Source organism: Osmerus eperlanus, chromosome 17 (assembly GCF_963692335.1).
Source record: "Osmerus eperlanus chromosome 17, fOsmEpe2.1, whole genome shotgun sequence".
NCBI classification, from domain to species: Eukaryota; Metazoa; Chordata; class Actinopteri; order Osmeriformes; family Osmeridae; genus Osmerus; species Osmerus eperlanus.
In genome coordinates, this window is record NC_085034.1 from 5,287,393 (window position 1) to 5,312,642 (window position 25,250).

The 25,250-nt window shown below is 45.0% G+C and overlaps 1 protein-coding gene across 1 annotated transcript; it reads right to left on the bottom strand.

The window, feature by feature from the left end:
* Positions 1-473: 473 nt before the first annotated feature.
* Positions 474-25,064, bottom strand: ptn (pleiotrophin). The gene is made up of 5 exons (XM_062482926.1): positions 24,854-25,064; positions 7,387-7,484; positions 6,846-7,019; positions 5,481-5,642; positions 474-1,379 (listed from the first exon to the last, which is right to left on the bottom strand). The coding sequence occupies exons 2-5, from the start codon at positions 7,481-7,483 to the stop codon at positions 1,324-1,326; spliced, it is 489 nt and encodes a 162-aa protein (XP_062338910.1). The 5' UTR covers position 7,484; positions 24,854-25,064; the 3' UTR covers positions 474-1,323.
* Between the last annotated feature and the right edge of the window lie 186 nt (positions 25,065-25,250).

Consider the following 25,250-nt stretch of genomic DNA (forward strand, 5'->3'; position numbering starts at 1 on the left):
CATTCACTGTGGCTTGTGGCTCCTCATACAATAAGTAAATTGTCTGGTAAAGGCAAATTGTTTGCATTGTATATATCTATGGTATACATATGTATTTTGAATGCAGTACAGTTGAAATGTACATACATGTTTAATAGCTTATCTGAATGTCCCCTTCGCTTCCCTACCTTCTCCCTCTTCCTATATGATGCTAGCCACTCCCTCTAATGTACAGTAATAATGGTATTGATTTCCATTTTTAAACATTATTGATTGACTATTTGTGAAGGACAATGAATCTGAGTGTTACTGTAATGTCACTGGCCACCTATGACTCTGTAAAGTTACATTCAGTGGATATATTGTGCCAAAACATTTTGAAACCGAATTCAAATAAAATGTTCAGAAATGTGTTTGATTTTTTGTATGACTATTTAACACAGTAAAAATATGTTTTGATAGTTTGAGCATATAGCATACAACATGAAAACCAATCAGGTTTACACATCTACATTTTTATTGGTTTAAAATGTAATACCAAATGAGGGGTACAGTTGAGGGAGGAGTTAACATCAACTACACACACTAAAATGTTTGGAAATCTTTATAGATGTCAGGGGACACTATTACATGAGACAAACCAAGCAGCAATAACAAGACTGGGCACATATACAGAGTCACTTTAAGCAGTTACGAGACAATAGTATACATCTTACTCTGTATTTATCTGAGATATATCAGTTGTAATAGTTTTGACCTTAAAAAGTGTCTACAACAATCGTCTGTTGACAAACCGGTCATGTATAATGTAGAATAAACAATATTTATTACAACATAAAATTTGATTTATTAATCATTTGTTTAATATTCTTGTTGACTGACTGAAGTGGGAGCTATCTAATTGAAGATATCAATGAGATCATTTGATTAAAATGAGTTTTTCAACGTGCTGAAGCAATAAATCAATACATGACATCACTTTTTCAAAGTGAATAGAATTGTGTTTTTCACCTCAACTAACACAAACAAGAGACTTACGTGTTAAAAAATCACAAAATGACCCTAAAATTTTTATTAGGTAAGCCTTTTATTAAGAAACTCTTTGTCCATTTGAGTAATGCATACACCCAAGCATTAGGTAACTACAGTTTACAAAGTTTATCAAACACTAGGAAGAAAAATATTTTTTTGTTTGTTTTTGTCACTACAATCCATAACTCCATTACACTACAATCCATGCTTCTAGTCTTAACCTGCAGGACATACAAGAGGAACCATGTGATGTGGAACCATATGGACAGTAAACTCCTCCTCGCCCACTTCCTGGTGTGATGCACCTCAGTGCTAGTCCATTGGTGTACGCTCTCTCTTCTTTCCCTCTCTCTTGGGCTTCTTGGAATCTGCAGTAAGAACAGATGTACATGCAGTTAGAATTTATTCAAATAATTGTTACTCCGTCAGAACCCACAAAGTCCTTGGCCTTCATCTGTGAAAAGTGAATTAATTATTTTTCCAAGGGAATTTCGGGGTATAATCTACTTTGTTGTCAACGTTTTGTGATATTGCAGTCACTGATGAGTAGCACCATGTTCAATTTAAGCCGGTGTTCCTCTCACACACTCTTGGTTTTGGGTCAATCCTACTGCTGCAGCTGGCCAGAGAGTGAAGCCTCGGTGGGCATGTGAGTACAGTATGAAAAATGCTTTATCATTGTCCCACAAGAGCGGATTTGGAACCTGGCAGGAATGACAAGAACCGCTGTCCATGCCACCCTCTCTGTCGCTCTGCTTCAGTGAATAGGAAGAACATAACCACCTTCCGTGTTTATCCCCCTGTCTGTCTCCCTGCCTGTCACTCTGCCTGCTTGGCTGCCTGCCTGCCTGCCTGCCTGCCTGCCTGCCTGCCTGTCTGTCTGTCTGTCTGTCTGTCTCTGTCTGTCTGCCTGCCTATACAGTGCTTCCCTTTTTCTATCTGTTTTAAAGTTTGTGTGTACATCTCTCAGATTCTACATACAGTATCTATTCAGTTTATATTTTATTCTCAGAACCTGAGTTAGAAATCAAAATGTGTGATTTGTATTCCAGAAAAAGGAAAAAAAAAGATGTAATTCCTTTCATACACTGATGGTGTCCTGTTTTAGACAGGACACCATGTGGTCTGTGGGCGATGAAAGACTGTAGATATCAACAGGCTAATCAACACGTTTGTGTTGTCTGTGTACCTGATTTAACCCGTTAAGGAGTAGCGTCACACATATGTGATCGTTCGAAAGCGGGCCCCACAGAGTACCGTCACACGTGTGATTCTGAACATTCCAACCGACTATTTTCCGATAGACAAAAACTATATGACAAACGCTATAGTATGGCTTCAAAATTCACAATTAGGAGGCTGACAAGTAACACTAGCAGGTAGTAGCATTGCTACGAGTATTATGCTAGGTTGCTAGGTAACGGAAGCTAACTAAAACTAGCTAGCTTCCGTTTTGGAAAAATAACTCACTCTGGTGGAAGCGTCGGTAATATTTAGAACTCACTCCTTAAAAGTTGTAGCAAGTTTAAACTTGCCACTGAAATGAGATCCTCCCATATCGGTTGGTTGATAAAACCAACCGACTCGGAGGGACTCGGAGGTTTCTACAGGTACGATTCATTGCCGTCACTCTTTGTTCTTGGTCCTTCTCAGTTTCATGCGACAGGGCACGTTTCACCCATGCGAGACCAGCGAGCCCTGACACCCTTGACTGCCTCATCGCGTCTCTGGCTGCCTCTCTGTATTGTCTTCAGCAGAATCTGGCACTGACAGATGTTTTCTCGCACTCTCGGCTACAGTAGTCAGGGGAAACCTATCTCCTCCACCCGAGGTAGCTGTTTAGAATTGCAAATAAGGCCTGAGGCTTGAGGCCCCGTGCCGGAGGTGAGATAGCCTTCTCAGGACAGGTTGCTCCTTTTTCTTTTTTTCACAAGCTCTCTGATCGTCTTACTGTGACTCTGTGTCTGCTATCCCACCGACAGACACACTCACATGTACACACACACACAGACTCACACACACTTGCAAACACACCGCAACACTATCAGAATCTTTTTTTTTCAGAATTACCCCCTTGCTTCCAAGGCTTATCTCAGAACTGGCAGACATGGAGAATCACACATCTTTTTGATAACGGGTCTCTCTTTCCAACTGTCTCTCTTCATCCCAGTCCTGTCATCCCTGCTGAGCCTCTCACCCTGCACTGATCTGCCTCCAGGGCAGCAACCCCTGACTTTGGCGGCATTCATTAGAAGGGAGATTCACACAGGTACAGTGTGGTGACAGCCAGGATTGTGTGTTTAGAGTCTATGGTGTATGGCTATGGTGTATGGCGTATGAACACAAACTCTTATCTCCGTCTTTCTCTCTCTCTCTCTCTCTCTCTCTCTCTCTCTCTCTCTCTCTCTCTCTCTCTCTCTCTCTCTCTCTCTCTCTCTCTCTCTCTCTCTCTCTCTCTCTCTCTCTCTCTCTCTCTCTCTCTCTCTCTCTCTCTCTCTCTCTCTCTCTCTCTCTCTCTCTCTCTCTTTATTTCAATCTCTGTCTCTGTGTCTCTTTTAAACATACACACACACAAACACACGTATGTATAGATAAACACACAAACACTAAACACAACAGTACTGACATGCTGTACAGATTTTTTGTATCCATGTCATGAATATACAACACATCGTACTGTATCAATTCAAGTGCTGGAATGCAAATGTGTACATTCATTCAAATGACATTTTATTTTTAATTTCTCCCTGTATGTGCCATCCTAATATGCTTTTTGAGGCTTATACTGCATGCTGGGATTTGTCTGCTCATAAGACAGCTATTACCAAGCCACAGTTAGCTCTGTCAATCTAGCACACTCTTCACACATAGAAGAAGATTTGGCTTACAGCTCTCACCCTCATGACTGACTCACTCAAACTTAGTCACAATGCGAGGGAAAACAGGAACTGAACCCAGAAATTCCAATCATATGGACAGGAGATTTTGAGTGTGTATCCAACCCTGTGACTTCAGTGTACGATTGAAAGTCAATATTAGCAGACCAATGAGCGTTCAGAGATGTCTTTTTCTCATTTTCTTTACAGTGCCAAACCCAGACCAATATTGGTTTCATAAACTCTAGATCCCTCTTTATAGACATATCTTACTTTAAATGGTCACCGAGAGTGGAGAGAATGTACCCAATAAAAAGAGAAGCCGTGGTCTGTTAAGGGTTTTAACAAGCATGATAACAGCTTGGTAACTGCAGGGATTTGTCTGGTGGCTGATCTGACGGAAGACACAGGAAGTCTAGGGAGCTGTTCAGCGCACTTTACCAACACCCTGTCATCATACATTAGTGATGGAGACGAGAGTGAAATATTCAGACTGTTCTCCCTTTGAAATCATGTAAGGTTTGGACATGGAGAAGCATGAATCTTCAAACAAACCCAATGGCTGATTCTCTTATTTTATTTTCTATTTTTGAGGGTTTTTACAAACGGTGTATGTAGATGGGATTTACGAGGAAGGATATTGATCTGAACAGAATGAGACTGTGCAGATCGTTTGGGAGACCTGGGAAAGCAACTGATGAACTTATCTGAATATTTCAGTGTAACTCTGATGCATCATCCAATACAATACCTCTGTTAAGATCGCACGCTTATCTTTCAAAGCACATGATGAATTAAGAACATGGCTCTGCTTGGTTCAATCTACTGTAGTAATGAGGTCATACTGTAAGCAACACCACACCATATCCAAGTATCTGTTTTCCATAGGTCAATGTTGGATCAATAGACTCATTTGGACGTGAATAGGTTTGTCTTTTTACGGAGGCATTGCGAACAAAGCAAAAACAATTATCTTACCTTCGATGTTCTGATTTTCTTATTTAGCCAGCCAAATAATGCAACATGATGGTGGAAATTGGGTTGCCCCTGTATACATTGTTTACCTTGTAAAAGCTATTTAGCTTCTTCATGTAATGCAAGGATTAATAGAGAGGGTATTCGTTTTGGACTGGAGAGAAAATGGATTAAATATGAATATGTGACAAGTCTGGCACTATCTCTGATTAAATCCTTTAGAGGATTTGGGTCTTCAGCAAGATGTAATCAGTGGGAGCTGCGGAAGAAGGAGAGCACATCCTGGACTTCAAACACACTCTCTTTCCCTCCTATCATCATTACCAAGGTTACTGCGCCACGAGGACACACTCAAAGCTAGACGAGGCATTTATATATATATATGGAAATGTAAATATGGAAAATTACAATGTACCCAAAGTTCTCTCTTTCTCGTCCCTGTTGAGAGGTTCTCATACAGATGATAATCTACCCCAGGGATGTACACATTTTCACGCTTCAATATTTGGTGCATAATAAACCTCTTGATAGTCTCCTGAAGAGAAAGATGGGAATAGCAGAGCGACAGAGTGAGGGAGAGGGCACTGGCCGAGAGCTGTGCAAGCTTGCCGACTGTACCTTGTAGCTTGGTCTTGGGGATCTTGCCACAGGGCTTAGTGGCGCTGACTGTGGTGGGGCAGGTGGCATCCATAAGGGCACGTTTCAGCACGCCTGTCCGGTTCTTCTTGCCAGTCGCCAGGTCACACTCTCCCCAGGCCTGGAAGTCATACTTGCATTCTCCTTGAGAGAGAGAGAGAGAGAGAGAGAGAGAGAGAGAGAGAGAGAGAGAGAGAGAGAGAGAGAGAGAGAGAGAGAGAGAGAGAGAGAGAGAGAGAGAGAGAGAGAGAGAGAGAGAGAGAGAGAGAGAGAGAGAGAGAGGGAGAGAGAGAGAGAGAGAGAGAGAGAGAGAGAGAGAGAGAGAGAGAGAGAGAGCACAACAGCAGAACATTGTCACTTTTTTGTTATGAGATGTTATGAGTTATGAGATGTTAACAGTTTTGTATACTTTTCTTTCTTACAAATACATCAGAAATGTTTTATACTTTTACAGATTAAGCAGCCTCTTTGTCCTAAAGGGGATGGTATCTGAAGTGTGGCTGTGCTATGCGATGTAGTGAGATACTTTGTGGAATGAGGAAAGTGTAATACAAAGGTTACAGCTGGATTCCATGTGTTCTGCATCACTCTGTGCAGGAGAAGGTAATGACATATCTGTTCATGTGTAATGTACTGTGTGTGTGTGTGTGTGTGCGCGCCTGTGAGTCTGTGTGCATGTCTCGTCTCCCGTCAGCCCAGCCGTCTGTTCCCCTGAGGGCAGTGACACTTGTTTACCCATCCTTCACTTCCCTCCCCGATAAAAGCACAGGCCCCTGTCACCTGGCTCTGAGATCCCTGGGTCCTCATCAGAGAGGGGGAGTGGGATGAGGGAGAGGGGGAGAGGACAGGAGGGATGGGGAGAGGGTGGTGACAGGGTGCATTGTTGGAGGAATCCTCCAGGGACCTCCTAAACAGCGCAGGGTGAAAGCGGGAGCTTGTGTACCTATCATTTGGCTGTGAGCACGCTTCCACCCAGGTCCCCCTGGGGGGACAGAGCGGTGCCCACGCTCTGTTTGCGGATGACACTCAGACATACGCGCTCTGGGGAGCGCACACACGGTCTGGGGAGCGCACACACACAGACACACAAACACACACAAGTCTGTAAACACAAATACAGTCACACACACGCATGCACACTAATCTTCTCACATTTTTCTCCCATACACAAGGCATGACTGCTGTCCCCATGGGAGACACAAAGAGAAGACCTTCCCAATAGAGACATTTCAGACAGAATCCAGTTTCTTGATGTTTTCACCTCCATGTGAAACACATTGGCATCACAGTGCATGTTTGAGAGAAATACTTTATGCTCCCGTGTTCGGACAATCGAGCCCGCCTCACCTCCAAACTGTTTCTTCCAGTTGCAGGGGATCTTGCATCGCTGAGTTTTGATGGTCTGCTTGCAGTCGGTGCCGGTCCTTGTGCCCTCCCTGGTGCCCGGTCCGCAGTCCCCCTCGTTGGCAACACACACACTCCATTGCCAGTCACCGCAGTCGGACTTACGCTCCTTCTTTCCTGTTGGATCACACACACACACAAATAATTTGAGCTCCACACACACGTGCACACGCACATCACCCTCACACCGAAGTCACCTCCACCATTATTTAGGACGCAATTAATAAAGATGAAATAATATGAAGCCAATTCCACTGTGAAAGGTCAAATGATTTCAATCTGATCCGCACTGAGATATGCATCTGTCATTAAAAGTCTACAAGCCCCTCTCTACTTTCGGTGGATGCGTGCAGAAATCTGACCCGATATCAAGATTTACATCTAATTAACATTCCCCTCTCGTAGCAGCATTTCTAGATGAGACAGGTGTCTGCTCCGGGGGTCTGATTTGCTGGTGTCTGCTGTCAATGCGCCAGAATCTCACCTTGCTTCTCGGCTTTGCCACCCTCAGCAGCAGACACAGTGAGGATCAGGAGGGCCGCAACCACGGCAACGCATGCCCACTGCTTCTGCACATGCATCCTGGGAGGAGGGAAAACGTCATGAGAGACGAGCGTCAAAAACAGACCATGTCTAAGGCGTCCTGTGGAAGACATTGGGATTTCCTGTGTGCTTACATTGTTCACTAATCAATAGAACGGGTCATTGGATACTAGTTAGTATGTTCTCATGTTAGCTTGCTATTAATAAGAGTAGATTGTGTCTATGTGTCAGACTGTTGTAAAGTTATTACTGCCTGACTGTCACTATCTAGTATGTTTACATTCTTGTGCCCTATAAAAGATAGTCCTCCGGCTTTCAGAGTGGAGAGAGACATGATTGCGACTTAAGCCTGGTGTTGTGTTGTCATTTATTGTCAGAGTTCTGGTTTTCTCTCCCAATCTGCAGATTGAAAAATCCAGAACTCAACTGAACTTAGTCACTCCGTTTATGAAGAGACAGACAAAACACTTTCTTCATCAGTTCCATCACTTCAATGCTGGGCAGTGCATACACTGAATCGTGGGTTAGAGTGATACATCCAATCAAGGTTCTTTCTTCTGTTTTCAAGTTGCTTAGGATAAAAGCATCTACGAAAAGAAGAAATGTTGTGAGGAATGTGTTACTCAGAAAAGGTCTGACCGTCACCGTATTACTACTAAAGAGATGGAGGCTGGACGAGGGAGAGTTTAAGTGCTGTCGACCCAGTGTCGAATCCAGTGAGCTGGAATTCATCCATTTTTGCTCAGCAGGAAGTGGAGGACATCAACACAGGAAGTGCATAATGTCCTGCCGTCAGCATGTCTTCACACATGTACCATGTGAGAGACCTCCTCGGTTTCAATCCCAGTACACCGATAAGAGAGAAACACAGTGGGATCTAATTAGAGGGACCACAGTGCTGTGGAACTCTGGGAAACGGCATTAGCCTGACTCCTCCGTCTACCCCTCTGTCTAGTGTCTTGTCTTGACTGGCGAGATAAACCCTACCAAACACACACTCAGAGGGGAGGAAGGCAGCCTGAGGTTCAAGCAATTAGGAATCATCTTCAAGCCAAAACGCTCCACTGTGCTCAAATTACGGAGATAGGTATAGCCTGGTGGGGAAATCGTTTCTGGTCATAAATGTTAGTTAATCCCCCCTCCCTTCCCCACTGTGTGTGGCCATGTACAGTATGGTTGTTAAATGTCTTCACTCTGAGACTTCACAGAAGTTCATGCACCCTCCACCCATTTGTAATGCAAGGTGGCTGCTGAGTGGTTGATGAGTTTTATATGGGCAATTAAACTTCTCTTTAGTTTAGTATTAGGCTGTGTTCATAGTACATTTTGTACTATGAACCGTGTTCGTTAGCTGATAAAATTACAGTTTTGGTGACAGTACCTTCGCCCAAGTCCATCATATTTGAGCTCTCAGAAGAAGATTCCTCAGTGACCCTGATTGCATGAATGTTGAGTTTATCCATTCAAAAACAAGTCTAAAGCCTTTTCATAGTAGTTTGGTGTCTCAGTAAGACATTATGAAGAATTGATCTCTTCTAATGTACATCTTTGAATGCACATCTTCAAACATCTTTGAATACTTAAGTATTATTTCCCAGAAGCAGTCTGCGAGTGAACCAGAGCCATGAAAGAGTACTTGTTACTCAGAAGTTAAATTGTGAATCTTGCCACGTCATAAGAAATCAATTTTATAATACATATTCTTCTGGTAGCTCAAAGGATGGGTAAGCTTTCCCTAAATAATGTATTACCAGCTGACTGCAGGGTGCACAGAGAAGGAATGAGGAGTTTTTTTGGAGATAGGCTGGTGGGAGACAGGTAGCTCCAGCAGAGCAGTACTGGAGCAGGTTACATGGAGAAGCCAAGGGCCTATTGAGGTCAAACTTCAGGGTCGCCCTCCACACAAAGGTTTAATCTATTCTTCAGTAGGTACTGTGCATCAAATACTTGCACCAAATCCCAAATTCCCCTTCCTGTGTTTTAAGAGCATGGAAACACTTTCTATTATGGATGACAGACTGAATCAGAGGCTTTGGCTTTTACACAGCACAATGCTACACCCCCTCTCTAATAGACAGCCAGTGGGTATTGCACCAGTGCTAAGACATTTCCCTCAAAGAAGCACCCGTTCTTTCATTTCTTCCACCTGCACAGCTCACAGCTAAACTTAGGAAGAGCTGATAACCTTATGAGAGCTTGTAAGAGAGATCTACAACATCCTACAAACCATCAAACCAAACATCCCTTTCCAGATTCCTGCCCCTGGTGAACTTTGACCTACGACCTAGTGGAAGCGCTGCTCAGGGACAGCAACTCCAGTGGACTGTTAGCTGTGTAGATTATTGCTAATGGTGGGAGTTCGGTCGTGTCTCAGAAGGCAAGTGACTGACACGACAGTGAGGGATGTGATGGCTGTTTGATATTGCTGTGTAAGAGTCATGCGCATCATTCTATATGTTTCCATATGGGTCTGACTGGTCTCGGTAGCGGAGCTCAGTGTGAGCTGGTGGGAGGTGTGGGGGGCGACCCCAACCCATCCAGAAGGTTCCATGAGCAGAGACAGACGAACGAGACCGTCGGAGGTTTGCCACCCATCTGTTATGGTGGGTGTACTGCTCACACACTGCTGTGTCATTGGTTCATCGGCTGGCTAGGATTAGCTCCTTCAAACGGGCCATTCGGTTATTGATCAGGCCCGGCAGTGGGTTGCTGGAGGAGAGGGAGGGGGAAGGAAGAGATTCAATACTGGACTTGGAATCAATGGAGCCCCAGCTCGCCCCAACACCTTCCTCTGTCTGTATAACTATATAACCACTCTCAGGTCCAGACTTCCATCTCACAAACACTGTCTGAACCTGCTCTCTGTCCCGTCGAAAATGTCCGAATGCTGAACAATAAAGAAAAATCTATTCTCGCTATCCTATCCCTTAGTGTATTTTCCTTCAATGGAGGAAGGCAATGAAATGGGGGAACAAAGGAAGGAGCAGTTAAATGACTTTATTTGAGTGGAGAATTCACTCTGGGTTATTAGCCATCTCAGCTGAATGAAGACGACCCAATGAAAATCAAGCTGAGAAGAAAATTATATTGGTGCTTAATACTTTTTAATTACATTTTGATTGTAATAACGGGATCGGCAATAATTATCCTTTTTTTTGGTATTGTAGAGAAAACTTTTTGAATGCAGATTCCATATGCACTACATGCTTTTAGTGTACGCTGGCCATGCATTAATAAAACATGAAGATTTAATAAAATCATTTCATCTTTAAGGTTTCAAAAAAGCCAATCCCTATTTTCCAGAACCAAAGATAACTGAATTATGCATGGATTGTGAAGGGAGATAAGTGTAGGCTTTGTGGGAATGATTTAAAGGGTTTTAGCCCATACATTCTGTGTGTTTTCCTCAATCTGACTCTCTCACTGGCGAGGAGAGATGTAAACAGATGATAATTTGTGATAAACTGCAGGCTGGAGGATAAACTTCCCCTCCTCTCTTTCTCTCTCTATATCATGTTAGGTTACAGCCAATATTGGACGAAGGGAAATGAGTTATTCAAGGGGAACATAAGAGAGAAAGAGGGTTTATCTACAGATTCTACAACAACAATCCATATTTGTATAAATTGTTCCCAGTGGATTTACAAGGTCTTGTTGTCTGTGGGGATTGCATCGACTAACAACTAGAGTAAGTATTTGAGTCAAATAAATGCATTTGACTTGTTCTTGAAGAAAATATAAGGCTGAACGCTCTGAGTTTAGAAGTCCTCTGTGTTTGAGTGGAAGTGCCTTACCTATACAGTGGACTGAAATATAGAATAACGTTTCTCAGTCTGTGTTTTGTGAGTTTTTATGAGCTTTCGAGAGAACAATACAAAGAAATAGAAACTCTATCTACAGAGACCGGGGTGAACCCCCACTCGTTCCTGAAAAGAAATTACATTTAAAGAAGTCTGAAACAATAAGCAATAAAAAAAAACGTCAGAAACCCAGCCGATGCAGTAACGCAGATTCACCAGCAAAACGTCACAAGCAAGGAAAACCAAACCAAAATTCCTAAAAAGCCGACACAAAGCCACAGATCCATCAACCCGGTGAGAACGCAGATTTCTCACAGCCGAGGAGGGAGCACATCCTAAACGAGCCCTGTCGCCGTTCCTCTTGTGTTTAGCTGTGGGGTGAGGTGGATCAAACGGCAGGTATTTGTTGACCTGAGGTTTGTAAAGGTCATGCGGTGGGGGATGCTCTGTGTGCAGAGGGTCTGCTATCTCTCCTAGCAGCCCAAATAAGACCCCCAGAGATCTCTCCCTGCCAACAATAACAGTGCATGTGTGTGTCTGCTGTGTGTGCGTGTGTGCGTGGGGGGGTCTGGATGTGTATGAGTGAGTGCGTTGCTCGTGAGGGTCTTGTGTGTGTGTACGTGTTTAGAGAGGGGCTTCTGGGAAAGGAGGAATGAGCAAATAGCAAATACAGAATAGAGCTTGACTTTCGTCAATAGCCAAGTGACGGCAATCATAAAACCACAATCACAATGATGACAAACACAGCTTCATTTTTCTGTCTCCTACTCTCCCTCCCCCCTCCCTCTCCCGCTGTCTCTTTCTCTCCCTCTTTATCTCCCTCTCCGTCTCCTCCTCTCTACCCCCTCTCTCTCCCTCCTCTCTCCCTTTCCTTCCCCTCTCTATCTCCTTCTCCCTTTAACTGTCTCCTTCTGCCACTCCCACTCTATATCACTCTCTCCCTCTCAATTTCCATCTCCCTCTCTCCTTCTCTCTCTACCTCTCTGAGTGATGCTAAAATATTTTTTGACAGGCCCAGCTTCCAGTCCAGTACTCCCCAGTACAGATATGTACAGCATCACACCAATAGGAAGGCATTTAGATGGTATCTCAATACATTCTTATCAACAGTCTGGTAAAACCATGTTACACTTTTCTTCTTGACACCTTTGCTTGCAAGAACAAAATAGTTACGTTGTATTTTGACTCATTTACAGTTTTTCTCGATTGGTTACACACATTTTCTGAATGCATACCTCATACTCTCAGAACTCTACACACAAATCACACACACACACAATGGGCAAAACCCCTCACTTCTCCTGCAAAATTAAACTTTACATTAACAATGTTATTTCTTCTCAAAATTGTATTTTGTCTTCAAATGACACACACAACCCATCATATGAATCGACATTTATAAGAACCATTTGAACACTGATGTGCTCAATGTAAAACACTATCATCATAGTGATTTAGGCCTTTTTTTGTTCAGTGTTACATTTACTACAGACAGTACATACATAAGTGTGTTGTAAAATATTTGAGAATATTGTTTTTATACTCAGAACACAGAAATACACGGTAACAAATATATTTTACATATATGTACACAGTGTACATCCCAACCAACACAAAGTTGCACATACAGCGGTTTACATACAAAACAACAGAATAATTTACTGTATAGTGTATACAGTTACATTATTATTATTTTTCTTTGTATTTGCCGTAATGTTATGGCGTTATTTTATAGGACCATGTTCATGATTTCAGTTTCCTGTTCAGGAGACAGAAGACGTTCCCGACCACCTTGTGTTGGTAATCTTTCAGTTCTGCCAAACATATAGTAAAATACTGTAAATACTGTGTAGGAATACAAAGTATTAATACATTTTCCAAATACTTGAAACATACTTTCTTTTTACAGTCCTACAGAACAGTCCACAGGCAATACTTTACTACTGTACTCATTGAGTACTGTATTGATATGCAGTAGGCCTACTGCAATTTTGTAGTGAGAGTAGATTTCTTACCTATTCTCATTTAGGAAAGTCCCGATGATGGATGCTACAGTGTACCTGCTCAAATTTGGCTGTACTCTTTGCCCAGCCTCCCTCATTGTTAGACCATGGTTGACTACATGGTCAACCAAAGCGGCTCGGATCTCATCAGAGATTATGGTCCTTGGCCTTCCTCATCCTCGTCCTCCCTGTCCTCCTCCTCTTACTCTCACTCCTCTGCCTCTGTTTCCAATGTTGGCATCCATTGCTCAAAAACAGAAAAGGTCACCTGTTGCCCTTTTATTCTAAAGCTCTGATTGCTAATTGTAAAACTGTGTGACAGGTGTTTGTCCATGCGATGAGTCAGCGTGCGTATTTGAATGGCAGTGTGTTCTTTGTGAAAACAAAAGATTTTCTTCATGAAAATTGTGCCAAATGCAGAGAATTGTGTGTAGTGTTTTGAAAAAAGTGTGTGTTAGAACTGCAATTTGAGTGTAAAGCAGGAATTGTGCTTGTAGTTTAGCACAATTGGTTCATGGGGTTGGTGCATGAGTTACATGTTGTGGTCATTGTGTCTCAAGTACCAGTATTTGTGTGTAAACAATTGAGAAAAACTGTAATTAGGGTGACAGCATGTCAATTTTCATGGTGGCTTTTTGCTTGAAGCTTGACTGACCAATTATATAGTACAGCATTGAACATGAATATTCATTTTCTACAGGGATTTCAGCCTGCCTTTAACGTGGCCAATATCGAGCGTCTTTTCACAAGGGGATTCTACTGGCCCTTATTTTATAATCTCAATTTATCACAGGGAGTTGAGTGTGAGTCATGGTTGAATTACCTGTGTGGGGAGCCTGTGGCTGCTGGAGATGCCTTATCTAGCTCGCTCTCCTTCTCTCTGTCTCTCTCCTTTATATCCTCTCTGTTGGGATTGCTCAAAATGGCGGCTTTTCTTTCACTCCCAGACCAGAGGCCTGTCCTTTAACCCCCTCCTCTCCTCTGACCTCCACCTCCCTACCCCCGGTCACCACCCACAGCTCGCAACCGACCCCTTCTCCTTACATGTCAAACCGCGAAGGGAAATGAGTTTGCCTCCAGTCTCACCCCACAAACGTCGCCTCCCACATCCCCCACATCCCCCGCCCCCCCTCCTCCCTCATCTCTCCCTCCTCTCTGCCTCCTTTCTCCCCTGCCCCTCCCTCCCTCTCTCTCCCATTATTCTTCTCTCACTCCTTTATCTGCCCACTCTCAAAAGCCTCAAATTTGAACAAGATGGTCTCTTTCTCTCTCTCTCTCTCTCTCTCTCTCTCTCTCTCTCTCTCGCTCTCTCTCTCTCTCTCTCTCTCTCTCTCTCTCTCTCTCTCTCTCTCTCTCTCTCTCTCTCTCTCTCTCTCTCTCTCTCTCTAAGAAGCTCTTGAAAGCACCTTGAAACACTTGTTCATCAAAGTGTGTCAGAGGAAGAGAAAGCCTTTGATGCGGTGCAGCTTTGTCCGTCTTTTGATTAAGGCATCTCCTTTTTCTTTTTTTTGCCACACATTCTTTTCGTCACGTGTTCTCTCCATCACTCGTTCCAGCTCTTGTTAAATGTGTACGACTGCATAATAGCCTGTGCATTCCTCTTCCATATGCCTGCATGTTTCAGATGTTCTGGCTCTGTTTATTCAGTTTGGTTTGTGTGGATCAGAACAGGGTGTCCTTGATGCCGTGAGTCAGGTAAACAGCGTGGCTCCCATTTGCCAGTGTGGGCACAGCCCCTCAGGACGAGCGAGGACGTCACTGCTTGAGCACACACATTGAATCACTGTCAGTGGTCAAGGAGAGAGGGAAGATAATGCTCCTATCCGATTATTACATTATCATAGATCTCACATGTGATCGTGTCAAGGTTAGGGCTTCACACCCAAGTTGAGTAAATGATCGACGGAATGTTTCAGCTGTTGACATACCTTTTCCCTGTTCAAACTTTCCTTTAGCCATAATCAAAGTGCCCCTCAAGTGAACAGGCAGCCTTTCTCCACCCAAATCACCCCAAAACGATCAGAAAACGGTCTCGGCCCGACTATTACAACAGTATCATCCTTTTGATCTCTTTCCACCTTGTGGAGACGGAGCACCTGACCTGTGGATTGTCATCCAATCACAGCGGTCAAGGCCAACTTAATAGCACTATCTCACCCCCGCACCCCCCTGGCCCCCCCGTGCTATAAATTCAGTAAGCTGGACAGGGAACAAAGCTTAGCACCAGATTAGAGCAGGCACACACCAAAGCAAACAGTAGTAAATGATCTCGGTGGAGGAGTTTCACCTCATTGCAGCTCAGGATAGGCAGACCGCTCGTGGTGTGTGAGGTCCATGTCATGAACCTCCCATGCTTTTAGACTTTTTCAGCCCATTGAACGAACCCGTCTGAATGATGGCCTGGATGGCTTATCGATCTGTTCTTTCTCTCAGACACAGTAGCGGGCTTTTTTTTACGAAGCAAAAGCAGCTTTCCCCAGATTGTTTTCAGCCCTAACCGAATCCCTAATCATTTGCACAGACAATTACATCAATTACGGGTTTTAATCAGGGACCTGCCTGCTTTGGTACCAGAGAATCGTCACTGGTCATTTTCAGTGGTTCTCTGGAGGGCCTCGCCCATAACTTCTTATTTGTGCCAGCTGTACCCACATGGTACCAAGGTGTGGGGAGGAAAATAATTAGACCTCAGCCCCCACACACATATGCACACCTTGATTCTGCTTCTAAAAAAGTTGTTTGATTAATAGTTCTGTCTCGCACCTTTCCAGGTTGCATATCCACAGAGATATAGGTTTGTCTTGGGCGGGCGAGGGTGGGTGGTGGATGACTCAATAATAACAGACACCTACGAAAATAGTCGTCTGTAAATGGAGACAGGGGCCATGGAGACAGTACTGGTGGGATTTGAGATCCAGCCATCCCTGCCCGTGAAGACATCATCTCTGTTGTCTATCAGTGGGTACAATGGTAAGTGGGTGTACAAACTAATTGCTTCTGCCTCTCTTCCTATAATTAAAAGCTAATCTCCCCCTGCGCCAACTGTTAGGGCACCCACGAAGCACTACCTCCATTAAAAAACATACATGATTGTTTCCTCCCCAAATATTGCTGAAAGACAACAGGATGCAGTGCGATGTAGATTGGACATGGCTCTCTCAGCGCTCCAGTGCTCTCGTGTAGAAAAGGACCTCTGGATTCTCCAACCGATTGCATTCATGAGGCGGATGCAGGGATAAGCTGGCTTGGTGATACAAGCATCCAATTGCTTTCTTTAATCCTTTGGCTGAGATTTGAGCTGCGTAGCTGTCAGCAGAGGACCCTCTGAAAGTAACCCCTTATTTCCCTCCCCTGATACACACACCCACGCACAACACACAGACATGTGTTGTCACTCACTCTCACTCTCTCTCTCTCTCTCTCTCTTTCTCTCACTCTCTCTCTCTCTCTCTCTCTCTCTCTCTATACAATATATTTTATCTTAAATGTAATTCAACGTAAAAAGTCTGGATCACCTCTTCAACTCCACACTGCCCTCTCCTGGGATGCCCTGAGTACTGCTATTGAAGGTTTTGAAAGCCATACAAGTTTGACACAAAACTATTTTAACTGTGATAACCGGAGGAAAAACACAGACGGATCTAAAATCACCTCAGATTTCAAGAGAAATAAGCTTTATTGAGAACAAGACCGTGAGAAAGAGAGAAAGAGAAAGAGAGAGAAAGAACAGAAAGAAAGACAGAGATAGGGTGGAAGAAAGAGAAAAGAAAGAAACGATCTTTAAACAAATGCTTCTTCTCTGTCCATGCTACTCCAGACTCTAGGAGAGGATTGCTTCTTCTTCTGGAGGTCCTCTCAGAGACAGTGATGGAGCACTTGCACTCCTTCTCCAAACAAACCTGAAGCAGACATATATTTCAGCACAGTGTTTACTCCACTCCACAATGAGAGTGTCATTCAACTTTTTGAAGCGTGTTTCACAATTCCATTTTAGGACTACCAGTGAATTTGCTATCTGTTGCTGTGGGATAGATGCACTGCTGTGCAGTTCTGTGTGTCTTTAGTTCTAACTGAGACAGTCATGCTTTCAGGTCTTTTGGATGTTAAGGGATGGGTAGTTATTGTATGGTGCAACCACGAGCGGATTGGATAACTCTGATTTGGGACAGGACAGGACTCTTTATCCAAATCCTTTACTTTTCTGGTATTGTCTTTACAGCCATTGGGTGTGAGGGTCATGTAACATGTTTGAATGAACTTTGCTTCTCTCCTCTTCTCCATTCATGTATTGTGCTGAGTAGCCCTGCCCTCTGACCTCTCCATTTACTGGCCCCCGTCAGAGCATACAGAAGTCCTCATTAAAAGAAGGTGAAACAACATGACCCAAGGCTAATATTGAGTAGGAAAGGGCAGGAGACATAGTTGACACAACGCCTGGGTTTCTATAACAACTCTGAAGCTCTGAATGTCAAGCTAATATCAGGATTTAAAGATCGCCCACTAGTACAAGTGGACTTTTAATTTAATCCGACACCTATTTCCACTCAGTTTTCGAAAAACTGATTTTTTGAAAAACTTCATCTGATTAATGAACTTTGAACAGTTCTTCCCCCTCCCCTGTGCAGAGGCTTGTGAGTGTGTGTGTTTCTGTGTGTGTGTGTGTGTGTGTGTGTGTGTGTGTGTGTGTGTGTGTGTGCGTGTGTGTGTGTGTGCCTGCCTAGCCAGGAAGAGCCCGACAGTGATGTGGGTTTTTAAGAGAGCAGTCACTGATGAGGAGGACATGTGCTGCACAGCCATGAGAGACCCAGCGCCTCGGGTCCTTCTGACGTCCGCTGCAAAACCTGATGGGAATCCAATACCCATCAACGCTGGCTCATTTATTCCACAATAAAACCAGGTTTTATTTTTCCACTAGTGCTGTGTTCTAACTGCGACAAGATGTGGATGGTATACTGTAGCCTCCATCTTGGTTCTGTTTCCTGAGTTTCTGAGTCTGAAGAAGGGAGGTTGCGGTCAATCTTGGTACAGATGTTTTACAGGAAAAAAGTCCACACTTTATTCATTAAACACACATTGCTTCTCAATTGAACGCTGACACTCTCAACACAACTGTACACACAGACATACACACACACAATCACTTATCAGAAATCCTTTCACCTGCGTCAAATTGCTCTCTAAAGACGGTTTACGAGAGAGAAAACACACTGTTTCCTTTCTGAAGGCAATGTCAAGGCACAGGAACATCTAGCTGGTCAAAGTCAGCCCTATTTGTTATTCTCAGTATCCTTTCAGAAACACACTGCCTTTCCTCTAACACGCATCTACAGTTACTTCCCTTCTATCCAAACCTGCTATTATCTACATTTACATCTCTATACATGTCTGAATCTGACCAGCTTTGTTGTTTTTTGTGGGGGGGGGTTTTAACCAAAACCCACATATTCTCTACTTTCCTGTGTGCAATTTGCAAGTAAATAGCTTGGCCCATTTTGCTGTGTTGATCCAACTCTCTCAGAGGAGAGAGTGGGGGTGATGGAGAATAGGGGGAGAGCATTCCCGTGAGCTAGCGTCCACATGAAAAACCTTTCACTCAGTCTCAGTCTCCTTCTCATCTACAACACGCCTAAACATTTCTGACACTGTGTTGCTGACTCTCTGGTTCTTCTTTCTCGGAGGTTTAAGAGGGGAGTTTAGTGCCACCTGCTTCCAAACACAGGATGCAGAAGCAACCCCTTGAGGGCATTGACTCTCTCCTTTCCACATACCAGGAAGCATTAGGACTGGACAGAGGAAAAACGCGTTGGAATTTCTCAGTATTTGATGTCGAGGTTGTGCACGTGCTCACTACCTCCACTTCTGTCACCGCAAAATGGGTCACCTGGACAAATGTGTCTTGGCATGGTCACTCGTCGCTTTTAAGAATACACTCCTCGACCCACAAACACAAACCACACATTCCTGTTTCACCCGGAGCCCCTCACACAACCGCACAGCTCGTGTAGAAAGGGTTTCCGGGTGTTGTTGACGATGCTATCGACAAAACGAGTGTCGAAGCCTTTGTTAGCTGTCGCCTCGGCAATCTGACGCCGTTTCTTTCGGGTTGGTATTGCTGTGCAGCTCACGAATCATTGGCCCAGTTAGCCCCTCAGGGAGGCAGCCAGGGGCCCACCAGGTCCTCTCCTCCAGGCTCCAGGGGGTTCTGGCCCTTGCAGAGCACAAAGCCCCCGCTTCTCCAGAAGACAGAGGAACAGGAGCAGACTATCAGTGGACATAATGGGCTGTTAAAGTTTGAAGCCCTACATCCCCCTCAAACCCACAGACCCCCACCCCAGCTCCCTGGCTCCCTGGCTCCCCTTGGCCTTCCTGGTGGTTCCCTCATCTGATGGGAGCCATGAGAAGCATGTGAAATGTTGCTGGGTAATACAGCTTCGTCCCTCAACTCCAGTACAAACCAAGGGCGTGGCTGTGTGTTGTGGCTTTTGTTTATGGTCAGAGGAATTCGATCTATGTAGGAACAAGAAAGAAAACGTATAATGAGACAACCCCTTCTCTGGCGTTTGTTTAGACCTATCGTCTCCATATGGAACTGTGGACAGAATACTAATGGATGAGTAATGGCTCTCTCCCTCCCTCTTTCACAAACACACACACACACACACATGCACCGACACATACACACACACTCTCCTTTTCCAATGTGTATTCCTCTTCGCACATTCTCTTGTTACCTCTCTCCATCTCCTGTACACAATGTATGATCCACCACTCTGTGGACACAACTCTGTTTACATTCAGAAGATTCCAAATGCTGCCACGGAAACAACCCAAACAGATATCTGAGACACAAACCACCCAGTGAACTGAGGGAGTGCAGTGGGTGGTTTAACAACATGGCAGAAATGATTTTTGAATGACTCCCTGGGGCAGGAGTGAATACAGCCTCTCAGAACGTAATGATCCTGGACATTAATCACACTGTGGGAGGACACCAAGCTGAAGACCGTGGGGGTGTCCGTCTGATCTCCGTCCGTCCCTCACTGACGTGGGACGTTTCTGAATAACGTCCCCCCCCGGAGGGAAATGAGAACATCCCACAGTGTTACCAGCCTTTGAAAGTCTGCTTTGAAACAGATTAAAAGGAGGCAAGATTTGACTATAGTAGGATTAGAGGTATATCTCAAGCATGGTGAGGGAATCTGTAAATCTGACTGTGGGGAGGGTTTAGTTGTGGAAAACTTGCTTCGAAGTGTAGCCATGACTTCTCCCCGACCACGCTCATGTTACAGTCATGAGCAGAGTCGTGTTCACGTGGAACACCTCGACATTCCATAGGAGCGACAACTTGCCATTACACAATTATCCCGTTCAATCGGATCTCTTGTTGCCATTAGCACCAGCGACGCTATTAGGGGGAGATTGGAAGATAGACACTAAGTGCTGCAGTGCTGGCCATGGGTGCTCACGATCAATTAAACTTTCCGTTCGACGTCAATGGCTACATCAAAACACACATGGCCCACATGCGGCTGGGCTGTCGTAGCAAAATAGACAGGAGCAGGCAGGCAATCACAAATCCCTTAACAACCACTCAGCTATGCAGTTTCAGTAGATTATGCTCTGATACTGCCGGTCATAATAGAGGAAGCTTTACGGAACAATCAAACTCATGTCCAGCCACTGACGACTTGAAGTGTCAGCTTGTTAAATAATACGGGTCTACGATTGGTTCTATCAGATATCAGCCCGTTGTCGCGTACGTCACATTGTCTGCGCTCTCTCTGGATCATTAGAATGTGAACGATCATGATCCCATAATGTACGTCAGAACTACTGTACATAGATGCTCTCCAATGTCTCTCTTTCTCTTTCTCTTTGTATTTCTTTTATGCTCTTTCCATCTATTTATTTATGTGTCTATCTTACTGTCTTTTTTCACTCTCACACACACACACACTCACTTTCTCACTGTCCCCCCCCCCCCCTCTCTCTCTCTCTCTCTCTGGTGAGTTGGTGCGTGTGAGACAAGATCATCACTCAGTTCATTAAAGAGACACAAACAGTCCCAGGTCCCCCACAGTGTCCTAACTGCAACCAGCACACACAAACACACAGAGGCTGAACCCCCTGGAGACCAGTTCTAGAGAACACACCTACACTACTTCACGCACACACAAACTCCCAGCTATACCTACACACTCTCCAACAACACACACACATACCCTGCCTCACACACTCCAACATACACACACACTCAATGTTTATAAAAGGGTTTTTGTTTTTGTCATTTCAAGTTCTTGTTCAAAGGTCGAATTGGAATTATCCTCAATGTAGTACTGCAACGCCATCATATAGTAATGACAACATAATACCGTTTGGATTCACTTTACCAGTGTACCGACACACGACATACCCCTCCCAACAGCCTCACCTTTGCCCTCATCCCCAGGGCTAGCCAATCGCAGGCCTGGAAGAGTGGGAGGCTAATGAACACATTGATCGTGGTCAAGGCCCTCAGGGTATCATTAGCATCCTGAGGATCAAACAGAACGTCAAGCCAATAATAAGACCAAACGCACAGGCGTTAGGTTACATCTGACATCAGCCAGATAATTAGATTCCCACAGACTGACCACTGCCACTAAAGAGGACCATTCTTTTTGCCTCCAAAAGGGTGTCAGCGTGTGAGTGAATTGGGATCAAAGGATGTGATGCATGTGAGTGGTGTGTAAAGATGGACATACTTGAACATAACGGATGCACACACACACTCACTCGCACACACACATGGACATCACACATGCACCCCCCCCCCCTCCGTGCTACCGAAGGCACTCTCTCTCACATACACACACACACACACACTAAGCATTCTTCCTATTCATCAAGAAAAGGCATTACCAGCACCATCAATAGAGCTATTTTCCAAAGAGAGTCCCTCTTGACAATAGACTAACAGCACAAGAGAGACATTCTCCCACCACTGGCTTAGAGGATTTGTTTTGTTGGTTCTTGGATTTCCTCTGTTTAGCCATAATAAGATAGCTCAATTATAAACCATCATTTCCAAGCTGGTACCAGCAAGCCCTCAGACCCAGTGGTACTGTCAAATGGACACAATCATCCAGTGCTCTCCATTCCAGCTTCAAGACAAACCTCTTCAGCAGGGTCAAAGCTCTTGGCCTGACCACCCGTCCTCCATTGCTGGAGAGGGAGGACCAGCCTTTCCACTTTGGCACTAAATACTCGAGTGATAGCTATAGATGAACAGTCTCTGCCAGGAGACCCCATCCCCCGATGCCCCCCATCAACAGCCCCTCTGGAGGCCTCCCAGACCCCATCAAGCCCCCTCTGTTTCATCTTATGTGAGAGGTCAGTGTGCACCTCAACATGCAGCCACTCAATGTTGGTATCTTTGTGCATGTTCTTATCCCCCAAAGCCCCGTTACAACACATACACACTCTCTCTCTCACACACACACACACTCACACACCACACACTCACCCTATAGACCTGAATTGGATCCTTTGAGAGTGGTTCTTAACCCCCCCCGTGAAGCAGCGCTTTCTTAGGGCTTCTGACAGCCTGGGTGTTGTTGCTGGGTGTCTTCCATGGGGAGCAGTCACGTGAAAGCCTTTCTATAGACTCAAGGGAGATATACATTGGCTTTGTGCTCCATTCTCCATCCCACCCTGTTCTGTACATTCCGGTAAAAACCCGTGATTAAATGTGAGAGGCAGCTGTTCAGATGAGAGGACAGGACCGTGTGTGTACAATGTCTCTTGTGTGTTCCCAAAAGGCAAGAAGAAAGTGGAAGGCCTAGCTGGCCCACATGGGACTGGTTATGTGAGCTCTCCCCCTTTCCGTCTTTGGCCCGCATCCAGGCACATCCACAATGAGCTTGACTTCCCTCTGACCAAAGCTGGTTTCCTCCCCGCGAGCTCATCCTCGCCACGTCGTCTTTTAATCTCCCGGAGCTTTCATTAGTAGCACACCATGTGTTGATTCTAAAGAAATGAGCTGGCCTTCTCATTGAGAGCTGGAATGGGGCGCTGGGGGCTTTTGTACACAGTAGGAATGCCACGGCGAGGCGAGAAACGGCCGGTGTGTGAGTTGGGTTTCTGCTCCAGGGGTTGGGAGAGCTATGGCAACGGCAGTGTAACGTCCACTCCGACCTCATAGAGCTGGTACAATGACGGCCCCCTCGGTTTGTCATTCAAGTCAGGCTTGACCCAAATTACAACATCCTGGGAAAGCTGGCCCTAACGTAGCACTGACACGCGTGAACACACACATGCACGACCGCTGGAAAAAAAACGGTTGAGAAATCGGTGAAACGCTCGCAGACGACGGGGCTACATCGATGCTGAAGATAGAGTTTTGTGTGAGTGGTGGTGTTTAAAGTATACAGACCCTTCGAGACATTCCTTCGATGTGAATATCACGGATAAGTCACACAGTCATTGTTTCGGGACGTTTTAAACGTAACTTCTTTAAAGTTATCACATCTGCCTGAACGCATCATTGTGTAAAGCTCCCCAAAAAGGTAAAGATCTCTAATGTTCTGCTACATCTGCTAAACTAGTTTGCATGTTGACTGAACAAAGTAGATGAACAGATCAAGCAACAGTAGGCATGCCAATCACAAACTGCTGCTGACTGGGGCATTGCGTTGCACTAAAGCACAGACGGTGTGTTAGTCACACTCATCAGGCATGTCAAATACAATATGAAGTCACCCATCCAACCCTCTATGTCCTAGCACCTACTCCCCAGCCTCTACAACCATGCCCCGACATCCTAGCCCCTACATCCTAGCCCCTACATCCTACCACCTACAACCTAACCCCTACATCCTAGCCCCTACATCCTAACCCCTACATCCTAGCCCCTACATCCTAGCCCCTACATCATTGCCCCTACATCCTAGCCCCTACATCCTAGCCCCTACATCCTAGCCCCTACATCCTTGCCCCTACATCCTAGCCCCTACATCCTTGCCCCTACATCCTGGCCTCTACATCCTAGCCCCTGTACCTATCCCCTACATCCTGGCCCCTACATCCTAGCCCCTGTACCTATCCCCTACATCCTTGCCCCTACATCCTAGCCCCTGTACCTATCCCCTACATCCTGACCCCTACATCCTAGCCCCTGTACCTATCCCCTACATCCTTGCCCCTACATCCTAGCCCCTGTACCTATCCCCTACATCCTGGCCCCTACATCCTAGCCCCTGTACCTATCCCCTGCATCCTGGCCCCTACATACTGGCCTCTACATGAAGTTCCTCAGCTACTTCTTTTGTCAAAGAGGTGTGTAATTAATGAACTGGATGTCTGCCCAGCTAACCAACACAAAGAGAAAACATAGAAAGTTGGATGCTATCAAGTACACATCAGTGGTTCCAAGATCTCATAAAGCATAGGCTGCATTCCCCCACGTAACGTCTGTTATGATACATCTTTATCTACCCAAATAGCTGGGCCGGCTTCGTTTTTACCTTCCAGATTGTCTCTGTCCACGTCTGTCAGTGCTGAAATCCCCCTTCTCTCCTACGCCCCACTCAAACAATACAGGCCAAGCAAACAAAAAAGTACTTACTTTGAATTGGAGGTCTGGTAGTTGTGTTATGCTTGCAATAGTTTCTCACTCTGTTCTCATCTAGTCCTTGTTCCTGTCACTCTCTTTCTCTCACTCTGTCTCTCTCAGTATCCTTCTCTCTTGTCCCTGCACAAGGCTGGGCATACGATAGCTGGGTGTAGTTAGTTTGTGTGTAAGAGAATGATGTGTGCGTGTGTTTTCTCTCTTTTTTTGTTGCCGAGAGGGCGTGCTGAAAGCTTGGTTTCCTGACTCGTGATCAGCAGTTCATTACCCACAAGGTCACTCCAGGGACGGCCCACTTGGCAGGGGAGCAGCACTCAGAGAGGGAGGGAGGGAGGTGGAGTGAGAGGGAGGGAGGGTGGAGGGTGATACAAAGAGAAAGGAGGGAGGGAGGGAG